The sequence below is a fragment of the Falco naumanni genome, chromosome 4 (assembly GCF_017639655.2).
Source record: "Falco naumanni isolate bFalNau1 chromosome 4, bFalNau1.pat, whole genome shotgun sequence".
In the NCBI taxonomy this organism is placed as follows: Eukaryota; Metazoa; Chordata; class Aves; order Falconiformes; family Falconidae; genus Falco; species Falco naumanni.
In genome coordinates, this window is record NC_054057.1 from 81,657,309 (window position 1) to 81,674,458 (window position 17,150).

General features: G+C 39.5%; 2 protein-coding genes across 3 annotated transcripts in view; one reads left to right on the forward strand and one right to left on the reverse strand.

The window, feature by feature from the left end:
- The window catches only part of PRKAR1B (protein kinase cAMP-dependent type I regulatory subunit beta), a 100,796-nt gene extending 100,148 nt beyond the window's left edge, over positions 1-648 (reverse strand). Inside the window, exon 1 of the mRNA XM_040590949.1 lies at positions 526-648. The gene's annotated coding sequence lies outside the window, so the exon portion shown is untranslated. The remainder of the gene's footprint in view (positions 1-525) is intronic.
- A 70-nt stretch (positions 649-718) lies between these two features.
- The window catches only part of DNAAF5 (dynein axonemal assembly factor 5), a 31,226-nt gene continuing 14,794 nt past the window's right edge, over positions 719-17,150 (forward strand). Inside the window, exons 1-7 of one of the 2 annotated variants that reach the window (XM_040591926.1) lie at positions 719-1,269; positions 1,671-1,855; positions 2,671-2,795; positions 3,852-3,967; positions 7,980-8,212; positions 11,148-11,360; positions 13,206-13,349. In XM_040591926.1, coding sequence (XP_040447860.1) covers positions 735-1,269; positions 1,671-1,855; positions 2,671-2,795; positions 3,852-3,967; positions 7,980-8,212; positions 11,148-11,360; positions 13,206-13,349 — 1,551 coding nt within the window. In that variant the 5' untranslated portion in view covers positions 719-734. The remainder of the gene's footprint in view (positions 1,270-1,670; positions 1,856-2,670; positions 2,796-3,851; positions 3,968-7,979; positions 8,213-11,147; positions 11,361-13,205; positions 13,350-17,150) is intronic. The other variant, XM_040591927.1, reaches the window with a different exon arrangement.

A 17,150-nucleotide genomic window follows, 5' to 3' on the forward strand; every position in this document is an offset into this window, starting at 1 on the left:
CTGCTAAACACAAGGGTATTTTAAAAGGGTAATTTGGATTAGTTCTGTAGTTTATTGCACTTTAAATTAAGTACAATTAGTCAGGAAAAAGACCCTGACGGCCCTTTTGGCTTGATGTGTGCTGATTGCAAGGTCACCAGAATGGCACGCAAAATGTTGTGTTGTGTAAAGTGCACATAAATACAACATGAACACACTATAAATACATATTAACCAATACAAATGAGTGCTAAAAATTGTATAATGCCGTTACAGAAACCAGTGACTTACTGCCACTGCAGTATTGACTCCTGTGGAGTAAAACCCGAAGTGATGCAAGCAGCATGTGACCCGTGGAAGCCTCCAGGCGGTGCCAGCCCGGTCCGCAGCAGCTGTGCCGCCCTGGGGGGGGCCGCCCGGCTGGCCTGGCCTCTCCCCTCAGGCCTTCCACTACCTACGGCCTCCCGGGGCTTTCTCTCACGTTTGCATGTTTTGTCGCCGGGTGATACGAATAACGGGTCCCTCTGCTGGCGGTAGCTACCGTACCTGCTGAAACTACCGCCCTGCCTCCTCGGTGCTTCGCTGCGGGGCGCGGGCTGTCCCCTCAGGGCGGTGGAGCGGGGCTGTCCCCCGCCGCGCGCCGGACGGCAAAGCGCGGCACCGGCTCGGCCGCGCCGCAAAGCGCTCCGCCCGCCGTCGTAAAAGCCTCACGCGTCTTTAGCAACGCCGCCGTATTTCCGTGGCGACGGTGAAGCATGGCGGCTGCGGCTGAGGCGGCTGAGGTGGCGCAGGCCCTGACTCGGCCCCTGAGCTGCCTGCAGGAGCCTGACTGCGGCCGGGCGGCGCGCCTGCGGGCGCTGGAGGCCATCCGGGCCGAGCTGCAGGGGCGGCCGCTCTCGGGGGCCGCGGTGCAGGAGGTTTTCGGGGCGCAGCTGGTGCGGCCGCTGGCGCGCTGCGTGGTGGGGGACGCGGCGGAGCGGTGCCGGGAGCTCGCCCTCCAGCTCCTCCGGCACGGGCTCAGCCACGGCGACCGGCCGGGCGAGGCGCTGCCCGTCCTCCTGCCGGCCCTGGCCCAGCGCCTCTGCCCGCCGCAGGGCTCTGAGCCCAGCGAGGAGCTGCGCCTCGGCCTCGTCCAGCTCCTGGGGGTCCTGCTGCAGCGCTGCGGGGCCTCCGTGGGCCCCTACCTCACCGATGTGATCCGCATCCTCCAGGCCACCCTCCTCGACCACTATGCCGAGGTCAGGCGTGAGAGCTGCAGGTGTGCCGTGGCCTGCGCCCAGGCCGTGCCAGGTGGGGCCCTGGGGCCAGGCAGGGCAGGGGAGCCTTGGGCTGCTGTGGGCCTGCAGGCTGCTGGGGGGACAGGGCCGCGGCGGGGACCGGGAGGAGTGTACAGGGGTACAACCACGAGAGAAGTTGCACACATCCTCACAGGTGTACTTTGCAGGCCTTGGATGATTTGTTGAACCATGCCAGGGATGCTGAGCACTTAGAACATGTGGGTAATAGTGGCAGGAGTGCATGTGGGCTAGTGCTCAGCTCTAATATGGCATAAGGTTCAATCTGCCTGCTACCTAAATACAGTGGTGTTAGTCGGACTGCTGCTCACAGTGTTACAGAAATCACGTTGCTCAAGATGTGTCACCCATGTAGAGAAAGGTACATTTGAAGTTTCTGTCTCTCTGCCCTAACAGAGCACTTCCATATGCAATCAGAATCTCTCATAAAACCGTTAATGCAAACAATTTCGCATCAGCACTACAGAGTTCGTGTGGATGTAATTCAGGCTACTGGAGCAGTGATACAGTTTGGAAATGGGAAGTCTGTGGATGATGTTGTGTCTCATCTGGCCCAGAGGTTACTTGATGAGATTCCCAAGGTATGCTTTTTTTTTTTTTTTTTCCTTTTTTTCCTCCCTGGATTTATTTCAAATATTTTAGGGTGGGTTTTTTTCATATTTCCCTCCCTCTCTCACCACCCCACCCTCTAATTTTCAGCTTTCATTCATTCAATTCAGATATGTAAATATGCCATGTATAGGCTTTGTCAACTGTAAGCTATTGAAAACCAAGGCTGGTAACCTATTCAGCCACTGTCTAATCCTGCAGGCTGTTGAAGTTTGTAGGCACCTTTTTGTTTTAATGCATGTCTTCAATTCTATCTTAAATTCTTCTGTAAAATGTCTCTGGGACTTCATTCTACGGCCTTTTCAGATGCTTAACGAACAGGGTATTATTAAGGCAGTAATTTTAAAATGTGCAACTTAATCATAACTAAAATATTTTTTTGAATGGGTATAGTCACATTATTTAACTCTAGGTTTTTGTTATAGTGATCAAAGACAACTGTCTTCTGGAGATGTGCTTGGAAAGCTTTAAAATCCAGAGAAATTGACACTTTTTACATTTTCAGAGAGATTTAACCGTGAGAATTTATAGAGTTTTCTGAGTTAGGTCTGTATCTTGTCTTCCTCTTGGAGATGTGGTTTTGTGCAGCAAGTACTCAACTAAGCCAGAGTGAGAACACAAGAGGGAGCATGATACCTTGTCTGTTACTTAAGGTGCTTGCTGCAAGTGAGGAAATTCTGAGTTCTAATTTCTTCTGAGAGTCTTACATGCCAAAATCAAATACTATCTTTTAATTTTTCTGGTATTTTCTTGACATGTTTAAAATAGTCCTTTTGTATCCATGTAGGTTCGACATGCTGTAACAACTGTCATTGGAGAGTGGTTGTTGCATCTACGAGATAGATACTCATATTTCCACAAATTGATCCCTTTGTTACTTGGTAGCTTTACTGATGAAATTCCTGAAAATGGGTAAGCAGAACACCTTTTTTCCTTTTCTCTTTTTTTTTCCCCCCCTCTAAGTAGTAGTTGTATGTACAAGTGTTTGTATGCTCACAGATATATTCCTTGGAGGAAAAAAAAACCCACCCCACTCTTGTTTGTTTGATTTTTCTTCAACCCCAAACAATAGCATTTTCTTAAGTAACTTTTTTGCTGTATTGCCCTTTCATGCTACTGTTGTGGTTTAACCCCAGCCAGCAAACTCAGTATGAGGCAGCCACTTGCTCCCTGTGCTCTGTGCCTGGTAGGATGGGGAGGAGAATTGGAAAAAGGTAAAACTCATGGGTTGAGAGAAGAACAATTTAATAATTGAAATAAAGTAAAATATTATTGTAATGATAATAACAACAAAAAAATGTAACTAAAAGGGTGCAAAAGAGAGAGGAATAAAACCCAAGGGAAAAAAACAAAAAAACAAAACCAAGTGACACACAATACAGTTGCTCACCACCTGCTAACCCATGCCCAGTCAGTCCCCAAGCAGCAATAGGCAGCCCTCATCCAACTCCCTGCATTTTATATACTGCGCATGACGTCCTATATCCCTTTGGCTAGTTCAGGTCAGCTGTCCTGGCTCTGCTCCTTCCTGGCTCCTTGTGTACCTTCTCACTGGCAGAGCATGGGAAACTGAGAAGTCCTTGGTTTAGGGTAAGCACTACTTAGCAACAACTGAAACGTCAGTATGTTATCAACATTATTCACATTCTAAATCCAAAACACAGCACTATCAGCTACTAAGAAGAAAACTATCCCAGCCGAAACCGGGACAGCTACAACCAAGTAAGTATGAAAGAGATGAAGATGGGGGAGTAGACAGAGACAGAATTATCCTTTGGAAGAGGTGACTTCTGTCCACTGAGTACAAAAGCATCATAAACTCTCAAGTTAATACACCTAGGTTAAAGGGCAGGAATGCTTCCCATCCTTCCAGCTGAATTTAAGAAGTCATGTTTTCTGGAAGTCTGATTTTAAAATGTTTTCCTTTTTGGGGCATGATGGTGTAAAACTCTTCTATTTTATGTCTAGGAAACTGGCTTGGACTTACTGGGAAAAGATAGGCTTGCAGTGGGAGAAAGAGAATGAAGAAGATCTAAAGGATAAGATGGATTTTAGTGTTTCACCATCTCATTATCCCAAAGGAGGTAGGTGGTGTACTGAAAGTGTTTTTTAGTTCCTGAATAATCCCCAAGAGCTGCAGTGCGGTAATGACAGCAGAACAGGATATGTAATACTCATTACAAGATGTAATATTAGTTAATGTATAGGGGTAGCATGTGTATATCAAAATAGAATACATAAAATGTATGTATATAAACAATTTGAATTACTTATATTAAATTTCAAAAACATTTGTTCAGTAACTATATTAATTTTTTCCATTAATCTGAAAATGCTTTTTGGAGAAAGAGTAAATGAAAATGCCTCTGCTGCAAAAAAAATTAAAGCAGTGGTGCAGAAGCATTAGAAAGTTCTACATTAGCCAGCAGCCAGGTGGAGAACGGGCATAAAGACAACCAGAAAGAAAGGCAGGATGAAAGAATTTGTGAGCTGTGTCCTTGAATAACAAGAACTAGACAAAATTAATGATCTGCAGAATTGCCATGGAAGAAAAATTTGCAGTGAAATTATTTCAGGCTTCTTTGAGACACTAGGATGCTAACTAAAATCTGCGAGTGTACATGAAGAACATGGGAACAGAAACAATAATTTCCTTTATTATACACAAAACTCCCAAGATATGCAGCAAGTGTAGATTGCTTTTAAGTACCATATGCTTTATAGGTAGCTTTAGAATGTTAGGTTTGCAGTAGCTTGAAGCTTGTTTCCTGTCTCAGGTTCTTAAAGTTAATGTTTAAAAATATGCGTATGGGTGTTGGTGAGAGAGAGGCTTTAAACGGGTCATTTATTGATTTCTAAACTCATATTTAACAAAAAAATAACTTCTGGTGTGAAAGCACAGGTTCATGCTTGACTTGTGCCTACGTGACAATCACATCACAGAATACCCAGCAGCAAAATCCTTTCCATGACAGTGGGTTCCGGAGTCCTTTCTTCTTTGAAATTACACTTCTTCCCCCACCCCCCCCCCCACCCCCCGCCCCCGAAGTTGTTTTACTCAGTAATGCTTGAATGGAAGGGGAAGCACTTCATAATGGTGACTGGTTTGACAGAACTGTTTAGCTTTGAAGACAGGCGAGTTGATCTGTTATCCTTTCCTTTTTCTTTTTTTTTTTTTTTTCTTTCCTCCTTATTTTATGTATAATATTACCTCAGGGGTTTGTAAATGGTGAAGAATGGTTTTACTTCAACTAGTGACGGCAGAAACATATTTCTTTTTTTGGCAGTCGGGGAATTTTTTAACTGATGGAGTTGAGTGTCTAAGTTATTTTGCAATGATCATGAGATAGTGAAGGTCATAAAAGGCTTCATATACTAGTCCTTGAAACAGTTGTTAACATTTGTATTGCTAATACTGTTCTTCAGTTTTCTCTAGGTGTTGGGTTTTTTGTGTGCATGGTTCTGTTTGCTGGGTTTTTTTGGTTTTGGGTTCTTTTTTTGAAAGGGACATTATCAATTACTTCATAATTATATGTACTTCTGGAAATAATCTACTAAGCACAATAAATACACTTCACAAATTCAGGCAACATTCCAGCCCTGGATTCAATTGACGTTTTACGCATCTTGCTTGCTAGAATGATGGAATTAAGGCTTGAACGTATCATGTGCATGCACACACATACACACGTGTATAATATATAATAAATTATTCTTCAGGTTTATATATATTTAAAGAAATGACCTGATAATTTTGGACTTGAGTCCCAAGTTAACAGTGACTTTAAGATACCGTTTCCTGCTGTTTATCTTTACTTCTAAACTGTGTGTCTCATTATTGGTCAGGCTTTAGGTGGTAGAGGAGAAGAACAATGAGAGGAAAGGATGACTGGCTGCTTAATCTCACAGATACAAAGCTTTATGAGAGACACTACTATACCTTAGTTTTAAGTAATAATTTGTGGTGACCTACCACAGACTGTATATGAATGGGTGTGTCCTTCCCCTTGTTACCCCTTCACAAACATTCGATGTTGGGGTTTTTTTTAATATGATAATGACGTATTTTAACACTTTATTGCCTTTTCTTGCGATTTACTTAATGTACTGGAATATCTTTTTACAACTGTGAGTTTATAGTACCTTTTACTACGCTATCTTTGTCCCAACTGTCAAGCTAATGGACCTGACATACGAGCCCCACTGTGCTTTAATCTCACGATGACAGATACTGCAGGTCAGAGGAAGAACAGAGTTAGACCTCATACCTGGTGTCGTCCAACCAACTGAATAGCTCTCCACTGAGCAGCAGCAGTTGCTGTTAGAATATTGCCTTAGGATACAGGTGCAGACAGTTTATAGCAGGGAAGTCCTTGACAGGAGTAGCTACAGGGATAAGTGCCTGCATTTGAACATCTGAAATGAAGGAACTGCTGATAAAGGATGGTCCGAATTCTTTAAACAAAATTCTGCCTCAGGTCAAATAGGATGCCAGTCTGTATTTACTGTCTCAAGTTGATTTCTTTATTTGACCTTTTGCTATTCACTATCAGTTTTCATAATCCGAAGTGTGGTCCTTCATTGACATAAGCAGCAGCAATTCTTGTCCCAATGCTTGAATTTAATTTTTTTTTTCCTGCTGTAGGTATTTCACAGCCATGTTGTAAGCCTTTTGTGTTCTTCAGACCATTCGCTTTAGTCCATTTTCCTTTTAGCATTTGTAGTTACATTGGTCAATGCGGCAAAATATCCTGAGACAGCTCAGCCATTTCCTTTCTGAGCATTTACAGAACTGTACCAGAAATAAAAAAATGTACTTGCACATTCAATGTTTTTTGACACCTCGTAATGAATAATGTCTCTTTCTTAAAACAGTGTGTGAAGATTGTGAGTGGCAATTATAAAACAGTGGTTCTCAAAGAACAACTTATCCGATTTTGTTTGTACAAGTAGATACAGTGTAAGGGAAAAAATGTGGCCGTAGAAAGAGACACTTAAAAAGTTTATTGCAGTTCTTTGGAAAACACTGTTATAGTTTTATGTGTAAAGTACAGAAGTGGAGGTTTGATAGTTGCTTGCAATATTGATCAATTGCTTCTGAGTATCAGTTATTTGTAAATGAACTAAGAAGTAAATTGGATGATTACTAAGGACAGTAAGCATTTGTTGGGAAAGTTACTTTATTAATTCTCTGGAAGTCTTCATCCTTTATTGAAGTAGGGAATATGTTTTTGTAACACTTCAGGATTTTGTTTAAAAACAAAACATAACCAAACTCCACTTTCCATGAAGTCTTTACCAATTAAATTCAATCTAAAGAAAAAAAAATCCCCATACCGTTGTGAAATGTGTTATTTAATATAAAAATCAGACAGATGGAAGAGGCATATCAGTGAGCTGCTTTTCCTGAAAAGGCCTTAGAAAAGATATGTAATAGCTGTGATTTTTAAAACACTATCAGTTTGGTTGGCCTGATCTATTACATAGCACTTTAAAAATCAAGTGTCCTGGGACTTGTACATTTGCTAGACATGTTTTTTTACCTTTTCCTTTAGAGGGCATGATTGACATTGTCTGTTTTACTGCAGTTCATGTCCCCTGTATTATTTGTGACTTCTACCTTTCTTTCCCTCTCCAAACTATATTTCATTAAGTGATGCCACAATGCTTGCATGCAAAAGTCTTTCTTCTATCTGTGTGTTTCAGTATTGGTTTTTTAATGGGATTCGTGTTGCTGTAAAAATTAAAAGGAAATGACTAAGCTGGGTTTTCCAAAGTGGGTAATGTCCTATATTCATTTAAGTTCTCTTTCTCTTCTGTAAACTTTTAAAACATGTCATCTAAATCACTATGCAGTAATAGATACAGATAAATAAATACATTTTCAGTGTGCTGCGTGGAGTTCAAATTCTGCAATATGTATTAAAGAAATGCAACTTGCATAGGTAAATTCCTCAGCAGTGTTTGGAATGGTTTTGTTCCATGCTGAAGCAGACACCTATCGCTCTTACCTTGGAGCCTTTAAACTTTTCTAACGTTTAATGTGCATTGGCTTTTCCTTTGATAGTTTTTTCATGCGTGTGTGGTTTCTTCTAGTGACTCGACCAGGACTAGGTTGTCGGGAACTTGTGTCAAGAAACCTCTACAAAATTCTTCCAGGTCTCTGTCATGATATAACAGACTGGGTTGAAAGCACAAGAATAAAAGCATCTGAGCTTCTGTATACATTATTGCTACATGCAGAGGATCACATAACACAACACATGGAGCTACTGCTTAGAACTTTGTACCAAGCATGCTTGGATGAAGAAAGCAATGTGGTTAAAAATGTAAGTTTAATCTGTTAAATCTATTGTGCGCTGAATAAAGACCCTGTCCTTCATAGTCCTGGGTCCATCTTCTGAGGGTTGACCTTACCTTAGGGCACTGCAAATTGCCCATGACTGAAGGCTCCAGCTCAGGTTTTTAGGAATGTTAAAAACATGTGAACATTATACTTGATTACTATATTAAAATAAACGTATTCTTGTATTATTGGTATGAAGACCAATAATAAAGTTATTTAAATACTGTTTAGTTTATGTACCAACCCCATGAAGCATTGATAATGTCTCTAAAGATCATAAACAGTGAATTAAAGTATAAATGCCTTGGGGCAACAAATTCAATTTAAAAAAAATGTGCAGGTCATGCCCCTTCAAGTTAATTTCACTTACCTCCCCCTGCTGCATAATCCAACCATAATTCCAACCAAATACTGAGGTATATTTATTCCGTGTGACACCTGTATTCGTGTTTGATTACTTGACTTAATGCTTGTAAAATGGCTTTTTATTCATGTTTTTTTTGTGAGGAATAATTAGTATCATTTTTTTCTAACAGTTGATACTCTCAACACTTTCAACAATACATCAATAAAACAGATGTAGTTGAAGACGTCAGATAAATTTAGCTCAGGATAGATGGGTGATACAAATATTTTTACAGTTCTAAGGCAAAATCTTCTGTTCATATTTCTACACAAGGAAGAGAACATATGTATAACAAAAACAAATCCACATAATTAAAGCTGTAAATCTTATTGCTTTGAGAAACTGGAAGAATGTGTTCTGCTTACTGGATGCAAGCAGTCCAGCCAATGTCAGAAAAATTGATTTCCTAAATCAGGCTTTTCTTTAAGATCCTGCTATCAGTTGAACTACGTAGACCACAAAATCAATCCATTTCTGAGATTATCCTTTTTCTTATTTTTTTCCCCTGCAATTTCTTGTGGTGTTTAGTCTTTCTTAGTACGAAGTGTTGTCTCCCTCCCTTAATTTTTTTCCTTACTAAGTTACCCCTTCTAGCTATTGCACCCCTTCCACCTCCCCTTTCACAACCAGCATCTGACTTTCAACCACATTACTCTGCAGTGAGATTGAGCTTGTAAACTAAGCCAGCCACACACTGATCAATAGTAGAGAGAAGTAATCCTGGAATACTGTCAGAAGTCATCTTTTTTCAAAAAGGGGTATATGGGCCTTAAGGGGAAAAAATGCCCCAGGATTGAAATAAGATGCATGCTACTTGTGGGTGTGCAGCTTCTCAAGTTCCTTGGTCTTATATAAAAATACATAAGAAAACTTAAATAATTAGAAAAATAAACCCATGTAGCCCTGCTGTCCAGGTCAAATTTCCTATCTAGTGCTTGTTGCTATAAATGTAAATTCAAAAGTGTGTGTTCCAACAGCATATAGTTTTCCCCTGCCTTTTGGTTTTTTGGGTTTTTTTTTGACCATACTTGTCTCTTTCTTAGAATTCCACCACTAATCTTCTCACAGGTGCTTCCAAGAGATTTATTCCCAGTTAGGAGATGGTTTCTGCATTTAATCTTATTCTTCTTGTGCCAAAATTTAAGATTCAGCTTGTTGGGTTTTTTGTGAATGCCTTTTATCTCCTTTTGATGCTGCTTCCCAGGGTACTTTGATTATCCCCACTTAGTGTTTGTCACTGTAAAACCCATTTCAGAGCAGCCACCAACATGGAAAATGTGCATGTCTTTTCTCCAACCTAACGATATCAAGTGAGATGCATAGGAGTAAAAGACCAGATGGTCTCTTATGCTTTTTTTCTTTTCTTGTTCTCCTGTTAAAAGGAGTAGATAAATTGATCCATAAAAATGTACCGATTCATACCTTTGAATTGTTTAATTGTATTGTCCTTTTCCAGTTTTCAGAGCACTAAGAGTCTTTTTCTTTCTCTGTGTCAAATACGGAGGAAGACAAGGTTCACATCTACGTAGAAAATGTCATAACTGTTTTGAATCTTCACCCTTGTGAAAAGGAACAGCTATATATAGTGCAGATTTGAACTATAGAATTCATGGCTACATGCTTCTATTGAGACTAAAAGAACTAGGTTGATTTAAGTATTAATTAGGTGCAATTAAAAATCCATGGCTAAATCACTAGACTGAAAATTATACACAGAGGGAAGTAAGCTTTCATGTTTGGGGAAACGAGCCAACCATTAAATAAATGGGTTAGGAAGAAATGTTCCTGTTGCACAGATAATGGCACAGTAGTTGACTATATTCATGCACCTGACTGGAAATACTGGGCATCGGTCGGGCAGTAAGCTCTGGTGTGATGGTATTTCATGTGGAATGCAACATACCAATATGTCTGCAAGGCAGAGATGGGATCAAAGGAAGGGAGTATCATGGGGAATACATAGTAATTTAAGCCTTCTCAGTTAAAGAAGTAAGAGATTGAAAGCACTGGGCAGTTACCGCATGGCAGTGCTTCCATACTAAGTGAGATCTGTAATCTTAATGTCAAAATATAGTACAACAGAAAAAAATATTCTCTTTCTAGGTTTTATTGTTGTTGCTTTTAATAGATGGGTGGTGGGTGCATTAAGAGCATGCCTCAACAGCATTTGGAGGGCAAAATGCTAAACCACTAAATCTGCAACATCTGCTTATTATAAACTAGAGAGTTTTATTACACTGAAAGTTGTACACTTCATTTGTGTGCCTTACTTTCTCATGGAAGCTTGTCTGATGCTGAGAACAGTGCTCGCATGCCTTATTATGCTCTTACTGAACACATGTCAAGAAAATTTCTTCATGCATATAATCATTACTGAGTGGAAAAGGCTTACAAGGCAACTGCTGAAGCATTTAAAATAACAGCTGGAATCATAAAACCAAAAAGGCCATGATATGTTGAATGGTCTTTGTGTTTTCAGGAAAATCTCAAGTTATTCCCATTCTTTTTTCAGTGTGTGAAAGCAGCAGAATTGATTGGGACGTTTGTCAGCCCTAAGGTGTCATTGAGATTAATCACAGCAGCCTTTGAGAAGACACCCAAGCCATCCTGTGTAATGGTTCTAGCTGCGGTGATCCGCGGTAGCCCAAAAGAAATCTTACGGCCTCATTTGGCCGATCTTGCCGGCACACTGTCACAAGCTGGAGTTTGTCAACGGTCTGAAGAGGTAAGAATAATGAAAATACACAACAGGCTACAGTTTTAGATCGGTAGTTCTCCAACTTATTTTTTTGTTTGTTCTCCCTAAAAGTTCCCATTCCTATTCTCCTTGCACGCCTACCCCACCCTATCTCAGGGTATGGTTGTGGATATGTGTCTGAGACAAAACAGGAGCTTCCTTATCCTCCCTGGGCTATGTTGTGGTCTCCTGGTCAAATCTGCTATTCCCAAAAACTTGCTAGCAGTCCATCCTCACAGCAGATGTGAGTTCAAGTTTGAGAACTTCTGTAAAAGGCTCCAGATAGTGGGAGAAAAAAGGTGTTTAGTATGTACTGTACTAATAGAGGACTACCTTGGGTGATCCAGAGGCAGAATTTAACCCATGTTTTGAAATGCCTTGTGTTCACAATCTGAAGGAGATCATATATTTCAATCCTAATCAGTAAAAATGACCAAAAACTTTTCACAATTTGTTGTAATTGGTGTGCCAGGTTTCCAAGAAAGATTCCCTCTTGATACAATCTTTGGTTTGTTTTGTATTATTACTGTTTTCCACTTTAAAAGAAGGGTACCAGTGCTCTTACACATACGTTTAGGAGCATGCTTTCTAAACTGTTGGGCCTGGCTGCTTCTCTTTAAGTGAGAATCTAGGAGGAAGGCCTTTGTAAATCCAAAATTTAGTCCCAAGCGTACCCTTAACTAATGGCTGAGCCTGAAGACCATTTTCATTTTAGCATTTGAAGAATATTCATCAATTGCTATATAAGGAGGTGAGGGATTCTTTTCAACATGGAGATTTTTAACTTGTAGAATTTTTTTTTCTTTCAACTGTTTGGATGTGGAAACAGGTGTTAAAGATGCACAAAAAGAATCCTTACAATAATTTCCCTCATAAATGAAATCCCAGTTTTCGTTCCACCCAAAGCTTGTTAGACCTCTGCTCTTAAGATGACCAAAAAAGGGCCAGTGTTGTGTCTTCAGAAAACTCTGACTTCATGTCAGATGCAGACTTCCCTTTAAAACAGTTACTCATGTGTAGACTGAATCTAGCGTAATGGTCTTTTTGAGCCAATGTAAGATAGACGTTTGAAGTTCTTCCCTCATTAGGTTTCTTCCCTAATGGAATATGTACCAGTGATGCAGGAATTAACCTTAATCTCCATGAAGTCTGTGATGATTAGGAACTCATATAACTGGAAGCACTATAACCTGATTGTTCAAATAACAATTCCCTGAAGTATATCTGCAAAATTGCTGTGAGGTCTTAAGCTTACCGCTTCCATTTGGCATTAGATACGGTAGACACATTCATCCATAGCTGAAGCGTTTGGTGGAATTGTTCTAACCTTTGGTCTTGGAAAACAGTCTTTATCAAATAAGATAAATTGGCTGAGGTAAAGGCAGACACTCAGGTTTTCTTGGTTTATGTATTTAACCATTATCTATTCAAAATAGTCAAACATGGAATAATTAAAAGAGTTCTAACAATTGCATTATTAATTAACAAATTACATTTCAGAATGAGAAAGTACTGTCAGTAAGCATTCCAAAAAGCTTTGATGTTTTTATTCACAGGGGAACTGTTGTGTGATTAAGAGTAGAGTCCTGTATTTTGTTAACAGGACAAGGTAAATAAAAACACATGGTGAGGGAGGAAGACTATATTGTATTCTATAAGAAGTAGGATGTAGGTAATCAAAAGAACTAACATGAAATCATCAATATGTTACCAATTCAGGGGATTATACAATGTTCAGATTTTATTATTGTCATTTCCCATCTCTCTCCCTTAAAGAGAATGTTATGTTTTTCTAACAAAACATAATAAATACATGCTTTTATTTAAAAATAGGTCTTTTATACGGAGCAGTTGCTTTGTTGTGTACAAGCATTGATTGAAGTATGCCAGGAAGACTGCAAAGAAATTAGCTTGCAGCTAATGAAAATTTTGGTGACAATAATGGCAATAGCATGTTCTCAGCACGTTAAAGAAAAGGTAAACTATGAGCTGCTTTAATATTTTGTGATGTTTCTGATTTTTACTATTGATAAGACACTTGGTCTAAACAGAGCCATAATTATTTGTCTTGCTATTAGGTTTAAACTACAGAAATCCACAAAGATTGGTAGTTTGAAATTATTTGGTGTTGCGTGACCTTGAGTGTACCCTGTGTCTGTCTCCTCATCTTTTTCCGTAGCTGAAATTACTTGCGGTTTAGTCTCTTCAAAATGGATAAAGACAACTTCTCCAGAAGAATAAATCATTAAAATCTTATTTGTGAGACCTAAGAACGTGTCCAATACTGCTAGTTTATTTAGGGTTTGCTTATTTTCATTCTGTATATGTGTATGTACAATAATCTGTTTCAAAAATTACATAGAAATATAATAGGTAAACATTTAGATATACATAAACCTTCAAATTAATAAGATTCACCCATGAGAATGAAAGCAGCATGAGGGAATACTGGGATTCTGTGTTTAGTCATAAAACTGTTCTGCAAAGACTATCCCCATGGCACTGTTCTGGTGATTAGTTAATATTTAAAAGTCACTGTGAAGGCTGAAAGCATGTTATCACTTGTCAGTCAAAATATTGATATTTCTGCTTGGCCAGTTCATAGTCGTTAGATACTATGCCTGTTTCCAGGCAACAGTTTGAAGGTCTCAATTTAATGTTGAATCCTGCAAATCCACAGGGCTGTGATTAAGATTAACAGCGACAGAGACTCGGGTCTTACAGGTTATTTCTTTTGTAGAACTGGAGGACAAGGTAGTGCTAGGGTTAGGGTGGGACTGAAGTTGAGGTTAAAGTGCCAGAATTGCTGGATGTACTGTTGCATATCGCAACCATGACAAGACTAGAACATACACTGATGTTTCTAAGGCAAATACTAGCTCCTACATAAGTGTGATCTGCAAAAATCTGGTTAATAGCAGAGTTTGGCTGACATAACAGAAAAGGATATTACTTGAGTAAGAAACTTAGGAGTTGGTCTTATTGCTACATCTTGTAAGGCTTTTTCACTGGCTGTGGGCTGTTCCAGTAGGGAGTAATGACTCGTGGCTACTCCAAGGTTGTGCATCTCTCAGTGCATACTATATATGATTAATACCAGAATTATGTTTGGAGTTGGGTTTACAATTTGGGACAGCAGAGCCTGGAGAATTACATTTCTTCGTAACTGCTTGAAGGCTCACAGAGTCAGAATATGTGCTGATTCTGAGAAGGACCCTAGAATTCAGTTTTATTTTGTGGCCAAAAACACCCAGCATGGGTCTGTAGGCTCCAGTTGCAACTAGGTTTTGGTTTTGGTTTGGGTTGTTGATGTTTGCTTTAAAGTGTGTTTAGATTAAGTTTCAGATTAGATGGTTTGAAGTAGAACATGGGAAGCTCACAGATGGGTGAGGGCTGCTGTTGGCCTAGAAGAACAGTTTACTAGGATGGATATTAATCACTGGGCCATGGTTTAGGTGAAGTTTTGGGACAGGAGGTGTTCAACAGTTTAAACTTGTCACTGGATTCTGCAAAGCCCTGTCTGTGCTGTCGGTGCTGGTTGAGCTGCTGGTGCTTACTTTTTAGTTAGATATAAGTTACTGGATTATGTTAATGTTGGGTTCTACACAGGAGCACACAAGTTGCCAGGAAAAAACTCAGTTTATTTTCTGACTATTAAAGAACAATTCATCTATAGATCAAGAGTACCACTAGTGTTAAAAATGTGATAGTTTCATAATCAATTTTTTTTTTATTTTTAGAAAAAGATCAGATTGATTTTTACAGTAGTTGACCTTTTTACCTCCCCACCAGAACCAAAAGCTTAAATGTTGCAGGAATGCCTTAAAATCAAGTACATCTGTAGATGCCCTGATAATAGATGAGTTTTTTTGGCTAAACGTTATCTCAACCCCTTATTTCTCTCTTCCTCTTTCTTCCCCAAGCTAAATATCAAATAAATCAGTAAGCCATCCTCATGTAGCATAATTGTGACCTATCCAAGTTGTCTTTTTTTCAAACGCGTGCCTTAAATGCAATGGCTATTCTACTTCCTTTTCTCTTGCTCCCAGGCATGGTATTCCAAAGGCCTGCATAGCATCAGTATTTACGGCCCCAGAGCTGACAGGCTGCTTCCAGCAGGCATACATTTAGAAAATTATTCTGCAAGAAGTAAAATAGAGCAAAGCCTGAAACAAGGATTGAAAAGACTTTGCAGGTCAAAGAGGGTACAGCATGAAGATCTGTCTCATGGAGAGCCAGTGCAAGGATGGGATTTTGGCGGGGGGTTGTTCTGTGTGTGGTTTTCTTGGGGGTTTTTTGTTTTGTTTTTAAATAAACAATCTGTCCAAGTAAGCTTTGGACAGATGGATCTAGTATGTTTTGCCATATCTGGTCTGTTTAGCCTTACGGTGGTCTATAAAGTCAGCAACGAACCTTTGAAACCTTACAAACTCATACTCCTACAAAGAAAGCAGTTTCATGGAGATAAATTCTGATTTCCATGTACAGAAAAGTTAATCTCCCAAGATTATTAAAGGTTTAAGATATTCCTGCAGTTGCAGATGATTTTTAAACTTGACAGTACTTTGGATGAGAACCCTTTTTCTCATCAGCCTTTCTTTCAGCTAGACAGATAGAAAATCTGGCAACAAGATTACATAATTGCAATATTTCAATTTTGTCACAAAGACAAATATGGCTTGAATTTTTAAATTATTTTCTTTTCCCCAGTTACTGACTATTCTAAAACCTCCATGAGCTGTACAACTTGCAGAAGCCAAGAAGTCCCTGTTAAAATAGCATAAGACCATATCGAACAAATGTATTACAGCTAGCTTTGCAAGTATACATTTGTTGTTTGGAAAAAATCTGTATTAAGGATCAAAAGATTTTGCATATAAACATAAATTGCTTTTTAAATTGCCATATAGAACTTCAGTTCACGCTTTACTATAAAGGGGACAGAAGATCACAGAGATAGCCAAGACCACAGGTGATGTGACCTGATTGTGAACACTCAGGGTCTTGCTTCATTTTTGGCCCCTTTGCTATGTGTTAATCAGTGTTCTGGTTGCTTAGGGCTAACGAGAAAGACCAAGACCACCAACCGAGCACTTCAGTATCGTGATGAGGAGTGTGGTTTACAGCCCCAAACAGACTGAAGCCAAATCAGTTGTTAGAGTCTGTTAAGCATGTATTGAGCTTGTCAGTGACTTAACTGGTGACCTAAAGATAAGAAATTGTTTCATTACCAGTGGCCTGTGCTATCTTGGCTCTTCTTTCGGCACATGTTAATTATTAGTATGAAAATAATGTATCACTCCATTTGTTAGCATTCAAATATAGGAAAGAAAATCACCCTTGCTATTTTATTTTTTAAACTGTGAAATACAACTTAATGGGAAGATATGCAGCAGTCTATTGGCATATTTAATTTATTGTCTTTATTTAATTGTACTCTTGAAACTAGTTTATTTTAAATCACCTGTGAACAATGTATGACTTTGTATTTCTTGTTCAATGGGAAAGAACATCTTGCTGCAGATTGTGTGGGATTAATAATGGGGAACAGTTTCTTTCTAGACACATTCTGTAAAATTAATTTATGGATAAATTGATATTTTATATACAGGTTATTCTGAGTTATTTTGGCTAGCTGGCAGAATGCTTCCAGAAATGAGAAATCTATTGTGCTTGAGGCAGGCAAACCTGCTTTAAAATCAACCTTTGTCCTTAGCAAATCCTGATTTTTCTTATTTACACCCCCCCCCCCCCCCCCCCCCCCCCCCCGAGAAATCT